This window comes from Micromys minutus (assembly GCF_963924665.1).
Source record: "Micromys minutus genome assembly, chromosome: 19".
In the NCBI taxonomy this organism is placed as follows: domain Eukaryota; kingdom Metazoa; phylum Chordata; class Mammalia; order Rodentia; family Muridae; genus Micromys; species Micromys minutus.
The window spans coordinates 11,493,123-11,518,445 of record NC_137954.1 but is presented as its reverse complement, the minus strand read 5'-3'; the positions used below and the strand labels follow the sequence as shown (position 1 = coordinate 11,518,445).

Genomic DNA, 25,323 nt, shown 5'->3' with positions numbered 1-25,323 from the left:
TCATCCTGATCTTGCTTCTTTCTCTTGGGAAGCCAACAGTTGCCATCCTAAATCTGTTTCCTGGCAACATCATCCAAACCCCATGCATTTGTTGTATCTCGAGCTTGGCGTGCGGTCTCTCTGCCCTACCCCTAGCAAGTTTTAACAAAGCACATTGAAATGACTCTTAGGAGGAGGCCTTACCTCATAAGGTAGCGGTCTCCATCTTTGGTCAGTGTCCTAAGCACTGCTTATTTTCTTGTTACCCTCACTGGATTCACAGAAGCATTCTCTGATGTGATTGCAGCAGGCTCTGGGTGATGGGATGTATCTGCCTATGTGAACAAAGCCTGGGCCAGCTTTTGTACAGGTGGGGGCTGCTCTAACTCTGGGCATGGCTGATCTTGGGCTAGTATTCAGTCACCTTGGGCTTGAGAGCTCCATCTGCTAACAGGCTGCAGCAGCTGTGGAGTGGAAGCTTCTTATCTGTTCTCTGTCTTCTGGATGGAGCACAAATGAGCTTTTAGGTCAGCGATTAGTATGGGTACATTCTGCACACATCTAGATTAGACTTTCAAAATCCCCCACTTTGAATTCTGTGCTTTTCAGTTGTTCCAAACACATATTCCACTTCGTTTCCTTAGCAACGGTCACCTTAGACACACGACATCTTTGCTTATTTGTCATGGTTAGCATTTCTTCCCTTGCACTATTCTGGAATAGAGCAGGGATCTTGGACTTCTTTTGTTTTTGTTTTTGTTTTTGTTTTTTTTCCCCCATGTGCTGGAGATGGGACCTAGAACCTTGTGCATACTGGGCAAGTGCTCTCCAATTGAGCTACATCCCCAGCCCATCTGGATTTTGTTCATGGATGTAGCCTAGATACTCAGAAGGTGCCAAGCACATAGTAGGCACTCAAAATATTAATTAAACAAATGGATAAACAGTGATCAATAACTGCTTCAGAAGGTATCAGCCATAATTCTTTAAGCTCTAAGGCAAACACAAAACTGTTGCTAAGGGGGAAGGGGAGATGGGATAGAGGGGTTCGAGGAAGGGAAACCAGGAAGGGGGACATTTGAAGTGTAAATAAATAAAATAACCAAAAAGAAAGAAAGAAAAAAGAAAAAGAAAAAGAAAAAACTGCTGCTAAGAAGAAAAGAGATCGCTTCAAACTGGGAGTGGTGGACACAAGCTTTTAATCCCAACACTTTGGAGTTAGCCAGGTGGATCTCCAGATTTGAGGCTAGTCTGGTCTACAGAACAAATTCTGGGATAGCCAGAGCTATACAAAGAAATCCTGTCGTGAAAGGAAATAGAATAGGGATCTTTTCACTCACATAGGTTAACAGCTTGGCAAACCTTTGTTGCTGTTGTTGTTTTGATGCTTTTAGCAAACATCTCTTGTCCAGAAATCACCTTCCTGTCTTGTAATTTAAATACCTTGTAAGACATGATTTTCTTCACCATCCCTCTCTGTGGATCCAGGCTGGACCAGTGGCTTAGAACACCTTATTCAAGCTGGATCTTTTAGTTTTAAAATGATTCTAGGAGAAAAAGCCAGTAGCTATCTTACTACATCCAATACAAGAGCCTAGGATGAAGCTTAGGAAAGCTGTAGAAATAAATAGCTCTATGTTTGGCATAAACATAACTGGCTTTTGATTTGGAAATGGGGTCTTGCGTGGTCAAGGGTAATATCAAATTTTCGATATAGTGAAACTGATGTCCAATTCCTGATCCTCCTGCCTCTGCTTCCCAGTCGCCAAGATTCCAAGCATGCGCACATCATCAACTATTTGCATGGCTCTTAGTCAAAGTCCCACCTTGCAGAATGAGCTCAGGGAAGCCCACAGAGGCATGGCCTGAGAATCGTGCATTAGCTGAGGTTAGGACAGTGGTCCTCATGACATTCCCAGTTCCTGCCAGTCCCCACAACAGTAGATAGCATATCCTCATGAGTTCTCAAGTGTTTGTTCTCTCCTGTGCCTGTCTTCCCTGTCACTTCTTACCAAGGGTCTGGGATAGAGTCTGCTAGGCTAGTTAGAAAAATCTGAAGTCCTTGGCGCCATCTTGGTTCTGTTCTTGGTCAGTTTCTTTGACTCTGTGGCCAATTTTCAGTTCCATGTACTCTGAAGAGGGCAAAGAAGATGCTGGGAAAGGGTCTTAAACTAAAGGGCTACAGGATGAAAGGGTGGGCTAACGTTTGGAGCATCTGTGGAACACCATCCATGGGCCAGGGCTCTGCCACATGCTGGAGTGGGAGGGAGCACAGCAAAGGAGGACCCACCACAACCTCACCTTAGGAGTGCTCAGTGCCCTTAAACCAGAAGCAAAACGGAGCCTGGGAGATCAGTGGACTGTTAGAAGATGAGAGACACAATCCGAGAGAGAATCCACAGCTAACTTTGAAATAATTAACCCAAGAACCAGCGTCTTTAGGACCATCACTCTACCAAGTTATAGGTAGCAAACAGTAGCAATTATGCTAGCTGCAGTCAAGATGAAATGAACCCCATTTACCTGTTTTATGAGGCAGTTCAAAGTTATTCTTCTCCTCTCTGTTCTACTGTTCCCCACCACCTGAACCAGACACCCAACTGGTTTGTCCCCGATGGCTGGCTGGGATTACTGTCCTAATTTGTTCTTTCTTCATCTGCTACAACCTGCCTATTTTCTGTCCTTTCTGATAAAGTAAGAGCGCAGAGGGACTTCTGAGCTGTTTTTTTGTAGCATGCAGAAGTGTATTAACCAGCATTCCTGTGTATGTGTCTATAAACCCCCTGTCTTCTCAGTGTGAGATCACCTTCAGGAACGGCGTCATGTCGATGTGCAGCTTGCGTGTGTAAAATTCTTTTTCGTTTGAACATATCAGCCCTTTATTTATACAACTTTGAGGCTCTCCCGTCTTCTGAGCTGCCGCCTCCAAGGACTGTGGGGCTCCCTGTGAGAGGCAGAAAGCCCGACTTTCAGAGGAATGATACACAGGGCAACAAGAGCTGCTCCAAACCCCCTAATATTTATAAAAAACATTTTCTTTCATCATGGCAACACTAATAGCAACATCTATTTTTACTGTTGAAGACACCGGGGATACATACATGTAGAGAACAATCAGACTAGCTAATAGGATTCAGAGACATGGGGAAATGGACCTTCCCAGGTTGGCAATTATTTCATTACCACTCCTAGCAACCCTGGGAGGCGAGTCTGGCTGCCCCCATATCACGAAGCTGGGAACCAACTTGTCCAAAGCCAGGTAGATGGCATTTGGCAGAGTTAAGACCATGGCCCAAAATAAAACTCTTTCCTTCCTTCCTTCCTTCCTTCCTTCCTACCTTCCCTCCTTCCTTCCTTTTCTCTTTCTTTTTCTTTTTTCTCTCTTCCTTTCTCTTTCTTTCTCTCTTTTCCTTCCTTTCTTTCTTTTTTCTTTTCCTTCCTTCCTTTCTCTTTCTTTCTCTCTCTCTTCCTTTCTCTCTCTCTCTCTCTCTCTCTCTCTCTCTTTCTTTCTTTTTGTGACAGCCTCTCACCGTGTAATGCAAGCAGACCTCAAACTCTCCAAAAGTGTTGGGGTAGGTGATAAGCCAACACCTTCATATCAAATGTGATTAAAAATAAATATCCCCATAACTCCCATAAATGGTCATCAAGTCTGTCTTGCAATATGTATAATTGAGCAAGAGTTAGGTTTTATTTGCAAGCTAAGATGGTGTTTGCTGTGTTGGGAAGAGAAGAGCTATTTGAACAAACATGAAAGAGGAAATGGAGTGTGGGCCAAGATCGGGGTCTGGGAGACCCCTAGGGCTCTATGATCTCTTGGGCCATCCTCCCTGTGGTCACCAAAATGAGCAAGTGGTGTCACATTTCAGAGTTCTGCAAGTTCGGTCTGAAGCTGCCTTTCCAGCCCATGCCTCCCACCACAACCTGGGTGATCTAAGCGGAAATGACCACGCCCTTCCTCAAAGGCCATTGCCCTTGGAATGAAGGGAGGCCAACCAACTTCAAACGTTTACGAGGCCCTTTTCTTGCCTGACGCTGGTCTATTTGGCTTCTTTCTGTCATTCAACAAATATTTATTGGGTGTCTTTTTCTGTGCACAGCAGAGTAGGTAGAGACAGTGTAGATGACGTCAACACCTCCCTCCATGAAGAGCACACTGAAGTGTGCAGAGAAGGAAGAAAGAATAAAGATGGAGGCCATGCCGGAGTATGATTCATCCTCCATCTGAAGAAAAAGCAGCAGAAGGGCTTTGAAGGGCAGCTGAGGATTCCGGTCAACACGGGTTGTTCCTGCAGCGGGGCCTTCATGGGCCAAGCTCTGCTGGGGACCCCCATTTCACTTCTGACTCCTCTTCATCCTCAGGTCTGGTTTGCCTGCATCCTTGTGGACTCTCAGGGATGAGGATCAAGCACTCTCAGCCACAGCCTGCAATGATGTGGGGGCTGCGGAGTTTCTTCTGCACCAGCAGGACAGTGAGCTCCTCATGAGCTCCTCGAGGGCAGGAGCCAAGGCTGCCTTGTTCCCCTGTCCCAGCAATGCCTGGCTCTGAGACTGGGAATGATCCTTGTACAACTTACTGAGCCGAAGAGTGAGGAATGGAGGAGTGACAAACAGTGTGTCCAGACCACCCCACTTCAGATGGGGAGGGGACAAGAAGCAACCTTCACAGATGTTCCTTGACCCCATCAGGCCTGACCTCCCAAGGCACTGGTCCCTCATTTGCAAGGAGAAAAGTTATTTATTTGGGGTGTGTGTGCCAATTTGCCGGGGTCATACACATTAATGTGCTATGAGATCACCCTGGGTGGGAATTTGATCAGTTCCATATTTTTAGGAGGCCAACTCTCAGATGTCTGTCTCTCCTGGCAGCCATAAACCATCCCTCCCATAACACTTACATTATTTGTAAGCATTTATGAGGAATTAACAGTCAGTGAGTCCTCACGCGTGGCTGCCATTCCAGTGAACAACCACATCCACTTCCTTTGTTTTGAAACATGCCTAAAGAAAAAGTTTGTTTTTTTTTTTTTTTTTTTTCCTGGAAAAATATTTATCTAAATGTTAGCCATTCAGACATATATTTGCTCAGTTTCTCAGGCAGAGATTTCTCTTGCCTCTCTTCTAGCTCCAGTGAAAGCTTCTGGTTCAAGCTAGATCTGACAGGATTCCAGCAGTCTAGCCTCAAGGTCCTTCATGACCATAGACAAGGGCACAGCCAAGACTAGGTTCAATGGCTGCAGTTGCTTCAACTCCTGTGTGGAGTTGGGAGTCAGGGCCTTCAAGAAAAGCTCCTCCACACCTCTTGACTCATGGTTCTCTCTCTCTAAGAGTTCCCTGTGACCACTCCGCTCCTTGCTCTGTTATCTAAGAGCCACCAGTTGTAGCCTGATGGGATGCTGTCAGAAGTACTGTTGTTGACGATGATGATGTTCAAGCGGTTGTGCAAAAATGGATGATAGTAAAAGAGAGAACTGGGAGCAAAGAGCATTAAACATACAAAGCTTATTCTGAGAGGTGAAAGCGGGAGAAAAAAAAAAATCAGAGAGCTAGAAGCAGAAAAGCAGGCCATGCGCTTGGGTGGTTTGTGTCTGTTCATCAGATGGGTATTTATAATGGCTGCCTTGTGCCGGATAAGCCACCATGGGTCAGCAGGTGATTTTAGCTGGTGACTCATCAATGAAGACATTGTAATAGTAATAGACTGGCAACTGATGTGGGGCAGTTGGCAATATGTCTTGGGGCAATCAGGGGGGGCCTCTCGGAGGAGGCAACAGTGGAGCCCACACAGGGTAGCAAGCAGCCGCCAGCCTGGTGCAGACCCTGCTTTTCCCACTCAGTACAGCCTGTATCTCCTCCATGGTCTGATTATTTTGGAGGTCCAACTCAGGCAGGGGGTCTTTGAAAATGAAAGTAGAGTTCCTGCTTTGAAAACCCACTCTGCCTCTGCTTTCTGGGCCCCACCCCGACCCTTTGTGTTTGCAGGGTAGAGCAATCAAAACTGGTCCTTGTAGCTCTAGGGTATGTTGAGAGAAACCCGGGGTCACCTTCTCTAAAAGTCAGGAAGGAGAAGAAAACTCAGGGCTATGTAGAAGGAAGGGAAAGGGGTGGGGTGGGGCTGGAACGAAGAAGAGGCCCAAAGCTGGATTTGTTTTTCGTGTGCACACTTTGGTGGAACGGATGGAAAGGTGACATATTTCAGAGAAAAAAAAAATCACAATTTACCAAGCCCCTTTCCCTGAGTTGTACTGTAAATATTTGACTATTTTGAGGCTCTGCTAAAAATCCTGGGAGCCTTACTCTGCAGTAACCGAAACAATAAAGACGAATGAGTTAATTTGGTAAAGCTGATTTGAATTGCACAGAAGGCATTGCGAAAGCGCTTGGCATTTAAACAGTTATCTGACATTTAAAAGGAGACGGACTGGTAATGAATTCAAGAGCTAATCTTATACTCTGACAGAACCAGCCATGGAAAATCCAGGATTACTATCTTGCTGTAAACATAATACGATTCGGTTGAGGTATCAACAGAAGGGAGCTCTTGGCTGAATGCAAATATTCATAGGAACTCACACGAGCCAAACTGAAAGAGGATGTTCATTAACATTAAGTAAATACCTTATCATTTCTGTAAGTACTCTTGGGTTGTAATATCTGAACTGTAGACTCAGGGAGAACCACCCCCTCGTCATTTCTCCTCCTCCCTTGAGATTTCTTAAAGCATTACAAGTTGCTCTACAAACACACCTTGGGATATGTCCCTTTAAAATGACACTGTGAACCCAAACAGCTACGTCTCCTCCACCCATGAGTCCCACAGAGTCACCCAAGACCAGGATCTGTCCTGCGGGGCCTCCTGATGTCTCCCACTCCTTTCTAATTGGGGTTCCCCACCTTTGTAGCTGCCGCTTAATGACTCCAACAGGAGCTGCTGTCCCTCATTAAGTAGGCTGCAACACTCTGGTGTCTAACTGCCTCACCTCCCACGCAGCTCACAGCTCCACTCTGCCTGAGAGCCGGTTGCCAAAAGTCTCTGGGAACCTGTGGGCAAACTGAGCTTTGGGGAAAGAACAGGAAGAGGGAGGGAGAGCCTGGAAAGCCAAGATTTGAAGGGTGTGAGGGGGGAACACACCCCACCATTATCTTAACAGAGGGATCAGAGTGGCGGAGATGCCTTTGTTAAAACCTTGTGGAGCCCTTTAGGTTGTCCCATCAAACCTCTGTGCACTAGGAGCATTTGTCCCCTCCTGTGAGCAAACAAAAGTGAGAGTCCTGACCACCACACACCCTCCATGGCTTTAGCCTCCTACCCTTTGGGAGCTTTGGACCCTGGTGAGGGAGGGAGACTCAGTCACTAGGTGTACAGGAGAATGGCTGGGATTTGAACCTCCCTCCCCATGACCAAATCCTGAGACTGGGAAGTGCAGTTGAAAGAGTGTTGCCTTCTAGGGCCTAGTTGTTTCTTCCTTTGGAAGCCTATGGCACTAAAGTTTGGTAGAATTGGGAACAGCGGCAGGGCTGGGTTGCCCTTGGAATTTTGTCAGCCCCTGGTGATCTGGATTCTCCAAAGAGAGATCTGTGAGGGCTGTGGTCACTGCAGACACTGCCAACTACCTCCCACTGCCCCTGAGTGCTTCTACCTGTCTCTGTCCAGGTCTCTCCTGCCTGGGAGAGGAGCGCAGTCTCATGCACAGGCCATAGAGGACCCGGAAGATCTTACCTAAGATCCCCAGCCTCCCAGGGGACAAAGGGTCTGCAGCCTATAGCTTGTTTTCACTCACCACCCATGTGCTTAGCATTCTCACTGGGATGTGACCTCGTCTCACTCAATTCTGCCACCTGAGGTGCTACTGCTGTGTGTGTGTGTATGTGTGTGTGTGTATGTATGTGTGTATATGTATATGTGTATATGTATGTATGTATGTATGTATGTATGTGTATGTATGTGCCTGACAACATGTATGGTGTGGGACTTTTAGGAGCAGTGGGCAGGTTTGGGGACAGTTGGCCTTTAGGCATTAAAGAGGAACCTTGTTTTCCTTGTTAAAAATTTTGTCCCCACACTTTTTTCTCCCCTTCCTTTTTTGGAGATGAGGTCTTTGAATTCCCGTCATAGCTGAGAATGAACTTGAACTTCTGCTTCCTGAGCTGGGGTTAGGACATGTGCCACCACACTGATTCCTGCAGGGTAAGGCTCGTACCAGGATTTCAAGCACGCTAGGCAAAGCAAGGCTCTCTCCAAATCCTTTACCTACTTTTCATGTCTAAAGTCTATAACAATTGTTGGCATTCTCCTCAGTGTGTATGAAATTAGCTCACTAGCTACCTAGCCCTGGTCCAGGAGAAACCCAGCAATTCTGGTCCTTAGCTTTGTGAGGGTTAATTCGATGCTTTATTTATTTTTTGCTAAGTCACCAAGCCTCCTGTGCCTCAGTTTCCCCACCTACATAAAAGTGCTCCCTTCATTGTTCTCAAGGATTTCCAGTAATGAACCACAGGGCACTTCAGCTCCAGGCCTTCCATTATCTGGAAGCAAATCTTATCCCAGGAATTCTAATTGATATTGTCCTCAGCTTAATTAAGTGCTTTGTTGACACAACACAATCATTGTTTATCTGGCTTAGCTGGAGCTGGAGGAGAAAACTTTTGAGCCAAAAGAGAAATCTGCTCTACCCCGGGAGGTGGAGCCCAATGTTTTCCATGAGGGGGTGTCTAGGTGGGTGTGCCTTGGACAGAAGCTAGAAGGATGGGGGAGGGGATGGAAACAGATACTACCCCCTCCAGTTCCTTCTAACTGGGGACTTCCACCCCAACTCTGTTTTACTGGGGTGACTTCTCCACTTTGACAACTGACAGGGGACCTCAACTTGATTCCACTATCAAAGGGTCATTTAAAATCAGTCACTAGAGAGATAAAGTTACCCGTGGTGCTTTGAGTCCCAGATTGGGCCATAAAAGCTTATCTAGCCCATAATTTAGAAAGGCTATGAAGATGAACTAGCTCTAGTAATGGTGGGACAGAAGAGAGAGAAAACAAAAACTGTCCTCTTTCCTCTCCTGCCCACTCTCCCTAAGTTCTCAGTTTTCCCTGGCAGCATTTGCCCTGGGGTAGGGAGCCCAATCTGTTTATAGTCCCCAAGCTCCCTGCCTCCTTCCTTAAGCTCCAAGTCCTAGCTGGTAACAGCTTTCAAGGCAGACAACAGGGGAATGAAACAGTAACAGTTCTAATCCATTGAGAGGCCTCCTGTGCCCAGTGCTGTACAAACTCTCCCATTTCTTATAATCCTTGCAAGACCCCAAAGGGGAAACACTCTTTTACACAGAAGGAAACTGAGTCTCAGGTTAAGGAACCTGCCTCAGACCACAGTGCCAGGAAGCAGAAGATGGGATCTAAATGTGGCTTTATTGGTTCCCCAATCTGCCAGGTCTCTGGGGGAGGGGACAGGTCATGTGTGAACAGGGCCCTGGTGGTCCTGACATCCATTTCCTTGTGTGTAAAATGGAGACCATAACTGTACCCACATGAAACTGTTATAAAGATTGAGGGAGATAATCCTAAGTCCTTCCCATGAACCCCCACACTAGCGGCTGCCATTACTTACTATTCAGAAAGACCCTCTCAAGATAACGGGGAGAGAATTGTTCAAATTTGCAGCAGCGTGGAGGTTTGCTGCATTATTCCCTTCACGTTACATATGTTTGAAATTGTCCATCACAAACAGAAAAAAGAACAAGGCCTTTAGTAGGCAGGTATTATGTGCCACCAACAACCAAGAGGTCAGTAAATACAGAATTATTAGAATAATGATTGCCACATAAATCCAACACATAAAACTTTGGTTTTGTAATAAAAATAGAAAGTAAGACCTTCTAGGAAATCATGTTTGAACAGTCTAGGGCATTTGGGAGTGGGCAGATTTGGGTAGACTTGGGCCAGAAAGGAATTTTGCTTAGGTCCTTTAGAGATTCTTTGAATCAAGTTCCACAACCAAAGATTTATTTATTAAAAAATGAGAGCGATGGAGAGGGAGAGGGGAGGGATGTTCCCTCCTCCTTCGGTAGGAACGACAGATGGTTAATTGTTGGTACCAATGCGAGAACTCATCTTATGTTCTCATGAGGATCTCTAAGGAGGATGCCAAGAGGCATCTCCAGATGTGCACATGACCAGGAGCTTTGCCAGAGCATAAACACCAAGTCCAAATGGCTGCTGACATCCTGCAGCTCTGAAGGCTGTAGGAGGTGTGGGACAACGGTGGTCCACCTTTGTTATCATGGAGGTAAAACAAGCGCACCTTGGAGTTCTCCTCCAAGGACTGTGGGCTTTTCCTATGAATTGTGTATCTCTACGGTCTATGAGTTTTCTGTGACACAAACTTTTTCACGCCAATGAAGGCTCTTCGGTGGCTTTCATGTGGGTTGTGTGAGACAACAGAATACTAAAGATAAATCAGGTCTAAAGCTTGGAATCTTAGCTAAAACATTAACCAGAAGACAAGATATGAGGTGTCTGAGTGGGACCCTGTTAAAAAAGGTTTCTTTCAAACCCCTGTACAAAACACAGTGTGTCTACAGGTGCATGTATGGGCTTATTGTCTAGAAGGAGGAAGACTAGTAAGAACTTCAGACATGCCTCAAACAGATGAGGCACACATAGTCTTCTTTCTACCCAAATCCCTTTATAGAATGAGACAGGCTACCCTTTGAAATCCTCAAATGATAAACGTAAGGCACATAAGATGCAATGCAAATTCATTCTGCAGTAAACTCTTGAAACCTAAGCTAGGCTCAGGTGAGGATAGGCAGAAATAGAGATGACTCTGTGGTGTGAGGAAGGGGGCGTCGGTTCAGATTAAGGAGACTTTTAAGGCATTTCCAAAGTTCTGATCGCTACAAGGCGAGAACAACAAGACTCCAGACCAATATACCCAAGAAGCAGCATGTGAGAAAGTGCCCTTGCTCTTTCTAAGTTGGAGGTGGTTTGAATAGAGGAAGGAAATTGAGTAAGGAAAAGACTGGTGAAGCAAGCTAGCTATCTACCTATATATCTGTGTATCTATCTATGTACCTATGTATCTATGCATCTATCTATGTATTTATGTATGTATGCATGCATGCATCTGTCTGTTTGTTTGTCTGTCTGTCTGTCTGTCTGTCTGTCTAAGATAGGGTCTCTCTGCATAGCTCTGGCTGTTCTAAAACCCACTATGTAGACAAGGCTGGCCTTGAACTCACAGAGATCCTCGTGCTTTTGCCTCCCGGGTGCTGGGCTTAGTGGTGTGCATTGCCAAGCCTGGCTGTTTTATTTAAAACAAAGGAATGCAGTGATTCTTGGGAAATGTAGTTAAGGTTTCAGTTTGTTCTTTGATAACCTACTGGCACCCTCTCTGGCTTCTCTGTGAGGCCAGAGCTTAGAGACCCACTTGCCCCATCTACGTGGAACTCAGTGGGTGAGAGAAGTTCATACCTGAGAATAGGAGACAAACTCATTGACTCTCGGAGTCTTAGGAGGCTAAGATGTTGAAAGAGTTGAGGTCCTTGAGAGGTCGGTGCTGAGATCCCTATTATTTTATTTATTTAACAGCGCAGCATCAGTCAGGTTAGCGTTCAGTTTGTTAAAAGGACAGTGGTGAGAGATGTTGCTGCTGCTGCTGAGCCTGCTGGGCAGGACATGGGGACTCCGGTCTTATAGATTATTTATTTAACTGGGCATGGTCATGCCTCTAATCTCAGCACTTGAGGAGGCAAAGGCAGATCTTTGTGAGTCAGAGTGCATGCAGCGTTGGCTATATAGTGAGGCCCTGTCAAAAAAAATTAAACGTATTTACTTATTTTATTTAAAAATTTTTTTTTCATTCAGGTACTCAGTTTGGTCTTGAAGTAGATAACTCCCCTGCTTCAGCCTCCAGTGTCCTGAGATTACATGAGTATGTCACCGTCATCTTGAAAATTAACAAACTCTTTATCTGTCCTTTTTTCATAGAATAAAGAAGAATGGGAGGAGCTGGAGAGATGGTTCAGTGGTTAAGAGCACTGATTGCTCTTCCAGAGGTCCTGAGTTCAAATCCCAGCAACCACATGGTGGCTCACAACCATCTGTAATGGGATCCAATACCTTCTGGTGTGTCTGAAGACAGCTATATATAAAAATAAAGTAAATAAATCTTTAAGAAAACTAGGAGAACAGGAACAACAACCCCAGGGAAGAGAAGTTTGAACCCAGAGCACCCTAATCTTGAGCTCCATTATGGATGCTTAAGAAAAAAAACACAAAAATCAACAACCATAGAAGCAGTCACGATTGACTTCTGATTTTGATTTGCACTTTCGATACTCAGTCAAACAGGCTGTGGTAGCATTTGCCTATGACGGAGGATGGAAATAGGAGGATGGCCAGCCTGGGCCACACAGTAAGACTCTGTCTCAAACACAATAATACCTACAAAAAAGAAGAAAGAAAGGAGGAGGGAGAAAGAGGGGGAGGAAGAAAAAAAGAGAGGGGATGGGTTCAGTTTGCTTCCCAGGGAACATTTAGCAATGTGTGGAAAGACTTTGGTTGTCACAGTGAACACAGCGAGTGGAACCTGGGCAGCATTTTGACTTTCTGAGCCTTACCTTCCGAGGGCTGCCACTGCGCTGTGTGTCTCTGTGCCTGGTTTTATGTGGTCCCCGGGATCCAATGCAGGGCCATGTGTATTCTAAGATAGATCTCAACCAGCTAAACTACATCCCCAAGCCCTAGTCATCTGTGCCTGGGTGTGTGCCCGAGTGTGTGTGTGTGCCTGTGTGCCTGTGTCTCTGTGTGTGTGCCTCTGTGTGTGTGCGTGTGTGTGTGTGTGTGTGTCTGTGTGTATGTACCTGCATGTGTGTGCCTGTGTGCCTCTGTGTGTGTGTGTGTGCCTGTGTGCCTCTCTGTGTGTGTGTGTGTGTGTGCCTGTGTGCCTCTGTGTATGTGTGCCTCTGTGTGTGTGTGTGTGTGCCTGTGTGCCTCTGTGTATGTGTGCCTCTGTGTGTGTGTGTGTGCCTGTGTGCCTCTGTGTATGTGTGCCTCTGTGTGTGTGTGTGTGTGCCTGTGTGCCTCTGTGTATGTGTGCCTCTGTGTGTGTGTGTGTGGGGGGGTGTTCCAGATCAGACCCAGGGCCATGCCTATGGTAGTCAAGCATAAACTATAGCCCACATTCTTGCCTGTTACTATTATTTTTATATAAATCGTTTTGTCTTTTGCTTATGTTTCTAACTCTCTTATGTTTTCATTTTAAAAATGAAATGCAATTTCCACCGAGGACAGACAGTACTGTGAACATTAATGAAATGATTGCATTTTTTATTTCTTTTTTACTTTCTTCTCTCTCACCACACGGATGAATTAGTATCTCCTTCTGAAAGTTTCATTTACAGTTTTAACGTTCTTCTTAGGTGCTGGGCACCTCACCCACCCTCAAGGCTCTCCTTAGAGGCCCTGGGGAACAGGAGAAGCCTGCGCCTGCGATTGATGTCAGCCGACCCGCAGAGGGAAGAGCGGTCTTGGGCTCTGAAGGCAGCCCAGGAACTAATTTCTCTTAATCAGTTGTAGGGCCTCAGGAGGACCCACCAGGCAGAAGGGGAAATAAATCTGAGGAAAAAACCAGATTCTCTGAGGAGCTGGAAAGACCTGTATTTTCAAAAGGCCACCATACCTTTAGGACTTAAGAGCTGGTACAGCTTCATCCCCTGCACAGTTATTAATATGCAAAAAATGCCTTCATAAATACTTGATTCTGCTCACAGTGGGGAGGCCGTTCATTTGAAAGGGGAAATGGGAGCTTGGAGTTGAAACATGTCTGCTTGTCTCCTTCCTCTTTTTTCATCTCTCTTTTCATCTCCACGGTACCCCCCCTTGTGTAGTCGCCTCTCCTCTGACTTATCCTCTCTTCTAACTCCAAGAAAGTTGCTGATGGCAGCTGCAGCGCTCATTTTACTGATGGGTTTGGCTTTGAGGCCCGGGCCCTCTGGCTAGGGGTAGAAAGGGTGCCTCGGTGCCTTTTCCTGGAAATGGGACCAGGAGGCAGGAGGCCCCACTCTCTAGGCTCCGCCATTAGTGAGGCAGCCACTGGCTTTTCGGAGTGGAGGTTTCTCAGTACCGCCGGGAGGGGGCGCACGGGGGCAGCCTCCGGACCCCAGGGCTGAACTTGGACAGCAGGCAATACCTGGCATTCTTCCTCTCCCTCATACGGAATTCCTAGTCTAGGCCTGTGACTTCTCAAAGGTCTGTTGTGTCCAAAAGGTTCCACCTTTGGGATTCTCAGGTAGTGACTTCAAACCAAACCAAACCAACAAAACACAACGTATTTTGTGTGAGTGAACTTACAGGGCCAGACCCTAAAGGAAGAGCTGACTCAGTAGGGATTAATAGAAAAGAAAGAAGGGCTTAATTGCTCCTGCTACTTCTGTTGCAGCATCTGCAGCTGCTGCTGCAAGTCAGTTTTGTGCTTCAGAGCAAGAAAGGCCCCAGCAGAGGCAGGGAGGCCACGGGTTGGGCCGATGGCCCATCAAGGTAGGTAACTGAAGTCTGCTGGGTAGAAATTTGTTTCTAAATCCTTTCCAGATGCTTTATAGTAAACATAAAATTAGTCATTTATGTGGAGTAGGTTGAGGAAGTAGTTAAAATCCGAGGCAGTGATTAACCTAATAAAGGGCCCTTAGCCTCAAGAAGAAGGGGGAAGGGTGAGAGAGGAAAGAGGGTCCCTTGTACCCTACACCCTATTTTTTTTCTTGGCTTGGGGGCTAGCAGGGGCTCCCTAGACATTTCCTCATAAGGCTTCTCCTCTCGGGGTTCTTTTCAAAGGAAGGCAGGCTATGGGGACACCACCAAACCAAGAAGCTCAGAAGGGAATCCTTTCTCCATGTTGCAAAGGAGGCACAAGGTTTTCCCAGAGTTCGTGAACTTACCAAGGCCTTGCAGATGAACCAGGGTTGGAGCTTAAGACCCACAGTTCAGTCTGACTGCAAAGTTCATAATTTAGTCTATAGTTAATTTGTTGTGGTTGGGTCACTCTTTGAAGCTTTCTCCAGTAAAGCCATAATAGGGTGCATTAGTTTGGGCGGTGCGGGGAATACCGCGATATTTGCATGGCCTTTGGAGCTGTGGTATTTCCAAAATGTATTTTCTCAGTCACAGTTCTCCTATTGCTACTGATATTACTTAAGGTCTTCAGACCCTTTATGAGGAGTTTCTTCACTGGAGGCAAACAACACACACACACACACACACACACACACACACACACACACACACACACACACATGTCTAGTAGTTAAGGTGTGTGTGTGTATGTGTGTGTTGTTTCTGTGGTTTTTCAGGCCTAGCTATGCTTTGCTTCAGTGGAGGCCTGACTTGGTTGGGCCTGGCGTTTTAACCTGAGAGCTCAGTTTAAACATATCTGCAAACAGACTCATGTCTGCTCTGATTGTTAGAACAAGTTGGGAAGAGAGGAAAGGCCAGCAGCAGCAGGAAGTTGGAGATAAAGGAGTGGAAAGCCTGTCCTTGAGGCTGTCAGACATGGGGGGGTATCCCCGAGGCTGTCACACATGGGGGGGTGGCTATCCCCGAGGCTGTCAGACATGGGGGGTGGGTATCCCCGAGGCTGTCAGACATGGGGGGTGGGTATCCCCGAGGCTGTCAGACATGGGGGGTGGGTATCCCCGAGGCTGTCAGACATGGGGTGGGTATCCCCGAGGCTGCCAGACATGGGGGGTGGGTATCCCCGAGGCTGTCAGACATGGGGGCTGGGTATCCCTGAGGCTGCCAGACATGGGGGGGTGGGTATCCCCAGGAGCAGCGTTGCAGCATCTGCCTCAGGTGTTCGAAGTCCCTGGATTCAGCTCTAGGAATTCTGGACTAGCTTCTCTTGAGACTGAAGAGAATGTCATCCTCAGAGCTTCAGACAGAGGCCCACTTCCAGTAACTCTGCACACACGCCCTGAAGCATTAGATATTCCCAAGCATCCAAATTATCACTTTCTTTCTTCAGAATTATCCTAGCTGTGTGCACATGCGCTCATGGGTGTGTGTGCATGTGTGGTGCATATGCTTGTGTGTGTGTGTGTGCATGTGTGGTGTATGTGCTCATGTGTGTGTGCATGTGTGGTGTATGTGCTCATGTGTGTGTGCATATGTGATGTATGTGCTCATGTGTGTGCATGTGTGGTGCATATGCTTGTGTGTATGTGCATGTGTGGTGCATATGCTTGTGGGTGTGTGTGTGCATGTGTGGTGTATGTGCTTGTGTGTGTGTGTGTATGTGTGGAGTATGTGCTTGTGGGTGTGTGCATGTGTGATGTATGTGCTCATGTGTGTGTGCATGTGTGATATATGTGCTCATGTGTGTGTGCATGTGTGATGTATGTGCTCATGTGTGTGCATGTGTGATGTATGTGCTCATGTGTGTGTGCATGTGTGATGTATGTGCTCATGTGTGTGTGCATGTGTGATGTATGTGCTCATGTGTATGTGCATGTGTGGTGCATATGCTTGTGGGTGAGTGTGTGCATGTAGTGTATGTGCTTGTGGGTGTGTGTGTGCATGTGTGGTGTATGTGCTCATGGGTATGTATGTACATGTGTGGAGTATGTGCTTGTGTGTGTGTGTGTGTGTGTGTGTGCATGTGTGGAGTATGTGCTTGTGGGTGTGTGTGCACGTGTATGGAGGCCAGAGGTTGACATCTGGTGTCTCCCTTTACCGTCCTCTGTGTTACTTGTTGAAATGCTCCCTCCCTGAACCTGGGGCTCGTCCATTCAGCCGGCTGCCCACTGAGCTCTAGGGACCCGCCTGTCTCCTGCTCACCTCCCACAGAGCCACCGTCACAGATGTACGCCCTTGTACCGGTCAAGCTTTTTATGTGGGGTCTGGGGATCTGAACTCAGACCTACATGGCAGGCTCTTTATCGACGGAGCCAGAACCCCAGCTCCTGTCCTCGATGACTTATAACCAACAAGCAACAAGAAACTGCATCGTGTTTTCTCTCCCGATTTGGAAGGAAATGTGATCCTCTGGCTGGTGGCTGCATTCTTACTCTCCTTCTGACTTGGCCGAAGTCTGGGAAAAGTCTGCTTTGACTTTTCACACACACACACACACACAACACAATCCAAATTCCAAGCTTGAGAGTAAAGGAAGCTGGTGACGGTACGGTTTACCTGCTCATTTTACTGATGAGACAAATGAGGCCCAAGGAGATGAAGAGGCTCACCCAGGGTCACACGGCAAGTTAGGACAAGAACCCCGGGCAGGTCTTGACTCCCAGGGTTGTGCTCACTCAGGGTAAACACTGTACCTGACTCTCAGCTGCTTGAGCCAAACGTGAGGAGGTTTCATGAAGATTCCCATGAAGACAGGCTCTGGCTCTGGTGTTCGCTATGGTGAAAGTCAGAGAGAAAGGGCATCAAGGTGTCAGGAATGTTCATCTGTGCAAGCTAAGACCCATATTCATACCTGCCCAGCTCACTCGCATTAAAGAGAAACACACACCTACGGCATCACCGCGCGCCCACCATAGTCTCCGGAGACAGGTCTAAACACCTTGTTGAGTGGGGTTAAGCTTTATATTCAAATTTAGGCTTTCTTGTTTTGATTGGTATTTAAAAGAACAAAAGTAGACTCTTTGTGCTATTGGAATTCAGATAAAGCTGAAATTAAAAAGGAAATATTGATGGGGAAAAACTGCTGATGCTGTTGAATATAAATTTTGTATGATCACACTTTGCTGAAATAGAAAAATGCTCTTGAAAGCCTCCAGGGAGAGATTAGAGATTTCCCCTGCTCCTCAGAGGTGGAGGCCAAAAAGGATAGCTAGACAATGCAGCAGGGAGAGGAAATGACCACTGTGGCTCTGGGGCATGATGTCACCCGCCACGGGAACCAACATGGCATTAGCCTATAATATCTGTCCCTGTCCCTGTCACAGCTTACCACAGCTGTGCAAGCTAAGACCCCAGAGGCACAACTGGCCATACAACTGATGGACGTGTGTGTGTGTGTGTGTGTGCGCGCCAATGCTCATGGGTCTGAGTCTGTGGATGCAGGTGCCCACAAAGGTCTGATTGTGTCAGACCCTCCTGGAGCTGGAGTTATAGGCAGTTGTGAACCACCTGATGTGAGTGCTGGGAACTGAACTTGGGCCCTCCATAAGAGCAGCAAGTGCTTCTGATGACCACTGACCATTCTCTATCCCCTTCACCCTCCTCTTTGGTGTTTTGAGACAGGGTCTCACGTAGCTCATGCTGGCCTCAAACTAGATGTGTAGCCAAGGATGACCTTGAATTCCTGATGCTCCTTCTTTTATTCCCCAAGTGCTGAACCTGTTGGCACTTGCCACCATACCTAGCTTCCAACTGGCAAAGTTTTGTGGAAGGATTGACCTTGTGGATTCGAACTCTATGGTGCTGTGAGACAGGGTAATGGTAATGTTCATGAATAGATGTTTATTTAGGGAGTGAAGTTTAGCTGTGCATATGGCTCTACTGATGAGTGTTTTTTTTTTTGTTTTGTTTTTTTGTTTTTTGTTTTGTTTTTTTTTGTTTTTTGTTTTAAGATTCATTTAATTGTTATATGTACATGTTCTGGTTGCATATATACCTGTGTGCCAGAAGAGGGCATCAGATCCCATTACAGATGGTTGTGAGCCACCATGTGGTTGCTGGGAATTGAACTCAGGACCGCTGGAAGAGCAGCCAGAGCTCTTAACCTCTGAGCCATCTCTCCAGCCCCCTCCTCCTCATTTAAAAAAAAAAAAATTCTAATACAGTATCTGTATCTTATAGGCTCATCTTTTTTTCTGTGTTTCCTCAGCTATTGTTTTCTTCCTGAACTGTTTGAGAATGGCTCATGCATAAACTTAAAACATATTTTAAGTTTAGATCAGATTGGGGAAACTGAGGCCCAAGAATGGGTTTCTGTAACTTCAAGCCTACACCTTAAAACCAGACCCCAGATGTCCTGAGTTGTGTCTTGTGCTTTCTTCCCATGCGACACCGCCTCTTATTAGCCTTGCCACGCCACGTCACAGCTGCCCGGCCGGGACCCATCCTCTGGACAGAGCCACCCAGCAGAATTGTGTTGTGATGAGGTTCACTTCACAGTGGCTTGGAAAGGAGCCTGGGCCTTTTAGAGATGAAATGTATAAATCCTGATGCATAAGGGAAGTTCTTGCAACAGGAGGAGAGTGAGTCAGTCAGCCAGAGTTCAAGAAATGTAAACACATCTTTAGATAGGAGACTGAAAAATCACTTAGGGCTTCTCATCTCTTGGGTCAAGACCTTGGTAATTTACTGAGGTCCAAGCTGTTGAGGAGGGGCTGAGACTCCAGCTGCATTCCTGTGAGATAAAGCAATAGGGGTATGGGGGGCTTGGGGGTGGTAAAACTCTCTTCTAGGGCAACAAGGGGGAGATCTACCTCTTCTGCCACCCAGGCTACTGGCTGTCTACCGAGGGTGGGGCCTTCTTCCTGTTTCTGGAGCTGGTAAGTACAACCAAAGGCCTCATAGTACTTCAGCTCTAACTTTCCGGCTGCTTGAAATCACACACTGCCTTTCTGTGATGAACATGTCTGCCACTATAGATGTAAACAGAAAACACAGTCTCTGGCTGCCCACCAGCAAGACTGAGCAGATATTTCAAATGCTCCCATTAATCTAACCGCCGGCTTTTAGTGAGGAGATAGCGTTCCTCCCCAGATAACTAGGCTATTCAGAGGTAACCCTGCCTAGACGGATTTTATCCTCAGGCCCTTCTGTCTTCTCTGAACACTCAGACACCAGAAGGTTGGAGAGAGCATCTGATTTTAGTGTGGAACTTGGTGCCTTTCGAGTTCTGTCTATTTAAATCTGCGTTGACGATGTTTAATTCCCAAATTGCTGTTTTAAATAAAAATGAAATACAATTACATTTACTCCCTACTGCTGAAGAGTGCTTATTTTCCAGAGTGGGAGGAACTCTGATGGGATTCATCTGGGAGCAGAATAGAAACCTAACTCCAAGGAACTGCCTTATCAGGACAGGTGGGCCACCTGGCTCCTTCTTCATGCGTACGTGTCTGGGCTTGGTAAACACTGGCCCTGCAGGCTCCGAAGTGGCCAAATGGTTACCAGGGTAGAAGCTGTTGGAGGTGCTGGCAGGAGCCTCTTGAAATCTGTTCAGGGCCTTTTCCACACTCCATTTCTCAAGAGCACACCCTTTGATCACCAGCCTGCTGTCATAGCGTTTCCTTCCTATCCCATAGGGTCATCGGCACGCAGGTGATGTATCTGCTGTTACACAGACTCAGAGTGCCTTCGCCTTCAGCAGCTTTGTGCAGAGCCTTGCTGGCCCCAGCAGAAACCAGAAAGAGAAAGCCCCTGTGTCAGTCCCGGTACCATCAAGGTTTTGTGTTTTGGTCATACATGGAAAATGCAAATGCAAATTCCAGATTATTTAAAAAAAATTCTTCCCAGGGTAAACGTAACTATAAAAGGAAGGAGAGACTGTAGTGTGGTTGACCTTTCCTTAAAAATGTCTAAAAATATTTTATATGATGTGACTCAGGATGCTTATGACCTATGGAGAGGGATAATAAATTTCAAGTCTGTTTGTTGGTGATGCTGTTATCAGATCTGGAGGATAAGATTTAAGGCTTTGTTTATGCTGCACACTTTCCTTTTAAATCTTTCTGGCTGGGAAGGAGAGTGAGGCGGGCATATTAAACAATCGCTAGGGACCTGAGAAGGCCTTCAGGCCAAAGACACCCCCGGGAGGTCCAGCTGAGGAGCCAGTCTAGAAACTATGAGTCACTTAGAATTTAAATAAGGATGTGCCTTGCAAATGAGAGAGTGGTGCTTTTCTTCTGATTAGGGATGTGGGTCCTTTTAGTTCTTAGACCTAGCTCAGTCTCACAGAGTCTAGCTTTTGGTCCGGGGAATACGCACTTCTTTCAAAAGTTCATAATTTTTGCTTTTATGGAGAAGTCCAAAGGCTCAAGGCAGTTTTCCAAGCCTAAAAAGGATCCAAACTGCACTATAGAATTTAAATTTCAATTGTGTGGCAATAAATATCAACGACTTACAAAACCCTCTAGTGAAGACTTGTCTTAAGACTCCTAAGCATGTTCTGGGATACTGTCTTTGGTTGCTGGGAATGGTCTATTTCTCACTTCCCCTCCCCCCAACCCCATGTACCCTGCTACCCAGGCATTACAAGTTGCTCGCTCATACTTTTTCCGTTCTGCTATGTTCCCTAACACTCCTGAAGTCTCTTTTCCTCTAGAATCCTTTCTTTTCCATTTGGCTACTTCCTATGGAACTAGTATCTGTAGAAACCCTGCTATGTTTTTTTTTCTCTTCCCTTCCAAAAGCAACAACTTCCATACATCTTAGTTTGTGCTTAGCCCAACTCATTCATCTACTGGTCACCTTTAAGGCATAGCTCTGTCTCAGTTACATTGTTGTACCTGGCATGGTATTTGTTGCTAGCGGATGTCATGTGGTGTTGGCTGAATTAATGAATGAGCAATTTCTTTGTGCCTTGTAAAATAGCCGTACTTACACTCTTTGTGGAACATGTTCCTATGTTGGTGCTTACGTTGATTTTCAAGTGAGGAACTGTGGAGGAATCAACGTAAGGAAGAAGCAGGAAAGACAGAGACCTAGAGGACAAGGGACCCTCAAAGACAGAGCAACCCAGAGCAATCTCCTGCTCCAGGCACACAGAGTCCCAAAGGGCAATGGAACAGAAAGCGGTATTTATGGATCTCTGGCTAAGGAAAGTAAAAACTTTTAGTCACTGCAGCAAAAGAAAAGCTAATGCTTTAAACTTTATCATAAGAGAAATTCCCTTCTCTTCAAAATCTATGTGAGCCTTAAAACATAGTGTTAAGTTCTCCTCTCTGTGGGTCCCATCCCTTGTGTCCATTGGTGTTGCTAGCACAGCAGATCCCAGGTTCATCCCAGGTTCCGGGAAGGACCATGCTGAGGGTTCCTTGCACCCATGGGTGCTCTATTTACTGCTAGGTGAGAAAACCACAGCCTGATCCTGACTTTTTTTCTAATATTATGCTTTAAAGAATAATTATCATTCAATAATAATGTCCCTGGCCTGTCTTACTGTGTACGCTTTTATTTTTTATTGCTGCTCACTGTGTCCCTGACTTTTAAGTTTGAAAGAGTTGAAACTGACTTTCTGGTGTATAAATTACCCACAAAGCCCGTCGACTGTGTTCGACTGTGTACTATTTTTAGAATCCTATCCATTTAATCTAAAAATTGTCATTAAAACAAAGTGCCAAGAAAACCAAAACTGTATGACAATGTTATAGATGACTAACAACGGATGCTTTGCATTTTTCTTTGCAATCAGTTCAGAGAGCATCTCCTAGTCTCAGGGTAGTGTTCTCTCTCTCTCTCTCTCTCTCTCTCTCTCTCTCTTTCTCTCTCCCCCTCCTTAAAAACAAAGCGTGTAGCGAGTGTCAGGCACCAGAAAAGATAAGAACTTCTTATGGTCAGTGAGCAAATCAAGGAGCCAAGCAGAGCTCTCCTGCTCTGAAAACCAGAATTGGTACTGGATGAGAACAAGGGGAACAATGAGAGAGAGGCCCCAGTGTGTGGCTCATCAGAAACCTGTAACCACAACCATTCTATGAGCACCGTCACCATCACCTTAGTTATCTCCGTCATTTTAGGACAGGGCTCCTATTTAAGAGCTGTGTCGGTCACTTCTGTGTAAGCGTTGAATAAACTCCCCACCGAGGACGCTGGCAAGAGATAGTGTAGATGGGGCCAGCGACCCAGTCAGCTTCCTGCTTGTAGAGCTCGCCATCATGAGGACGTGACTGTGTCTTTTCTCTCACATTCCCAAGCCCTAGGAAAAGCAATCCCTCCTACTCCTCTGTGTCCTCGCTTCAGGCTGCTGCGTCCTGTTAATACAGCAGGTCCCTCACCCGGGACTCATCACTGCCTCCCCCAGATGGACAACAAGGAAGACCACACATGGTTTCCTTTTCACCGAAGACTATTTTTAGGAGAAGAGCCTGTGTGTAATCATCCCTTCACCCTGGTCTGAAACAGGCAGCCGTGTGGGTGGAGGGAGAGATTCGAAGGTTCGTATCTCTCCTGTGGGAGAAGGAAACAGAAAAGGAATTTTAGAAGAGGCAGAATTTCCCTCAGTTCTCCAGTTAAAACACAAGCTACAGAGGGTTTTCTATACAGCTTCTTAGTCTGTAGCTGTGCAAGTGAACTGTGCCCCACTGTAGGGGGCAACAGTCACCTTATCTTCACCGAAGTTTTCTACTCAGTGGTATATTTGGGAGGACTTTGTATTTCTGGTGGTCCAGGCATGACATAATGTGTTCATGAGTCGAACGGCACTGAGAAGCCGGGGTGACTTTTAAAAGAGAAAGCTGACTTTTCAGGGTTAATGGAGATTAGAATGGACAGATTCACAGACTGAAAACCAATAAAGAATCTAAGAGTATGAAACACTTGGGAAAAAAACCCCTTCATTTTCTTTACCCTACATCGGGGGAAATGTAAGTCCAGTGGGTCGGGTAGCCTTGAAACCGTGTGGATGTTTGTGGAGAGAAGGCTGGTCTAGGATTCAAAAGCCAATGCAGGACTCACGGTGCTGAAACTACATCAGAGAGTCTTTGATGAGCAAGAGAACTGGTTGATGTTGGCCATGTGTTGGAAGCTACTAGGGTGTGATGAAGCCCTAGGCCCTGGTCTCCAGCCACAGCCTCCAAACAAAGGAGGTTGGGACCAGGGCAGACAAGAGGGATTCTGGCCCCAGAGACAGACATTTTCACAGATTTTCCTTCCTTCCTTTCTTCCTTCCTTCCTTCCTTCTTTCCCTCCCTCCCTCCTTCCTTCCTTCCTTCCTTCCTTCCTTCCTTCCTTCCCTCCTTCCTTCCTTCCTCTCCCTCTCCTCCTCCCTCCTCCTCTCTCTTTCTTTTTTCCAATCTGCTATAGTCACCCAGGGTGTCTGAAGACGATAAAGATGGCAGACCTGAGATTGAAGGCACAGAGGTGGGGGAAAGGGAGGGAAGAGGAGCAGGAGGGGGGAGGGAAGAGGTGGGAGTCATGAGGGGAATAAAATAGTAATAAGTAATAAAATAAGAGCAGCTTAGAAAATTTAAGCTTGGACTGGAGAGATGGCTCAGTGGTTAAGAACACTAATTGCTCTTCCAGAGGTCCTGAGTTCAATTCCCAGCAACCACATGGTGACTCACAACCATCTGTAATGGGATCGGATGCCCTCTACTGCTGTGTATGAGGACAGTTACAGTGTGCTCATATACAGAAAATAAATTAAAAAAAAAAGAAAGTTTAAGCGTGAAGAGGCATATCTTCCAGGTAGATCACCCACCCAAACTCATTTCCAAGTGCTTCCCCTTTAAAGTTCGTCTTGCTTCATTAATCTGTGAGTGACAACAGGTACACCCGAGTTTGCCAAGCAATGGGCGGCACGGATCTGCTCAGCTGCAGTGCTGCTCCTGTGCGTCTGCTGCAAGCACACACAAGCAGTCACGGGCACGCCCAGAACCCAGGCTGAGAAAGCAAACCTGGAATCCACAGAGCCAACGGTGGAGGGAGGGAAAAGCCATAATTAGTGTTAATTGTTGACCCTCTAGTTCAAGAATAGATACTCTGGAGAATGGAAAATGAGAACAAACATTAATTATTGAGTAGGGACCTTGGAGACAGACACTCTGGATTAAAAGGAGAGAGATAAATTGCATAATGAATGTTAATTTTCCCTCCTAGAATTGAGTGGTCCGGTGGTTGAACGGGGAAAAGGGGGCTAGAATAGTCCTGAAAGAGAAACCTCTGTGGGAGTTGGGGTGGGAGGATGCAGGAGGACTACACACACACACACACACACACACACACAGGTACACATACATACACAGAAACACAGACAGACAGACACATGCACACATACACACATACACACACATGCATGCATATACACATAAACACACACACACACACACACAGACACATGCACACACATAGACAGACACACACACAGATAGACACACAAACACACAGAGAGACACACACGCACATGCACACATACACACATAGACACACACACACATGCATACATACACACATAAACACACACACAGACACATAATACACAGACACTGACAGACAGACAGACACGGACACACGCACATGCACACATACACACATAGACACAGACAGACAGACAGACAGACACACAGACACACAGACACACACAGACAGACAGACACATAGACAGACATACACACACACACACAGACACACCCACACACACACACCACTTTCCGTTATGCTCCCTTTGTCTCTGTCTC

At 46.3% G+C, this 25,323-nt stretch overlaps 1 protein-coding gene across 3 annotated transcripts in view; it reads right to left on the bottom strand.

The window, feature by feature from the left end:
• The window catches only part of KIAA2012, a gene marked incomplete at its 5' end in the record, with an annotated part of 86,099 nt that overhangs the window by 37,246 nt on the left and 23,530 nt on the right, over nt 1–25,323 (bottom strand). For all 3 annotated transcript variants that reach the window (XM_080933243.1, XM_080933242.1, XM_080933244.1), the window contains one exon: nt 17,293–17,372. In XM_080933243.1, the coding sequence (XP_080789369.1) occupies nt 17,293–17,372 (80 nt within the window). The remainder of the gene's footprint in view (nt 1–17,292; nt 17,373–25,323) is intronic.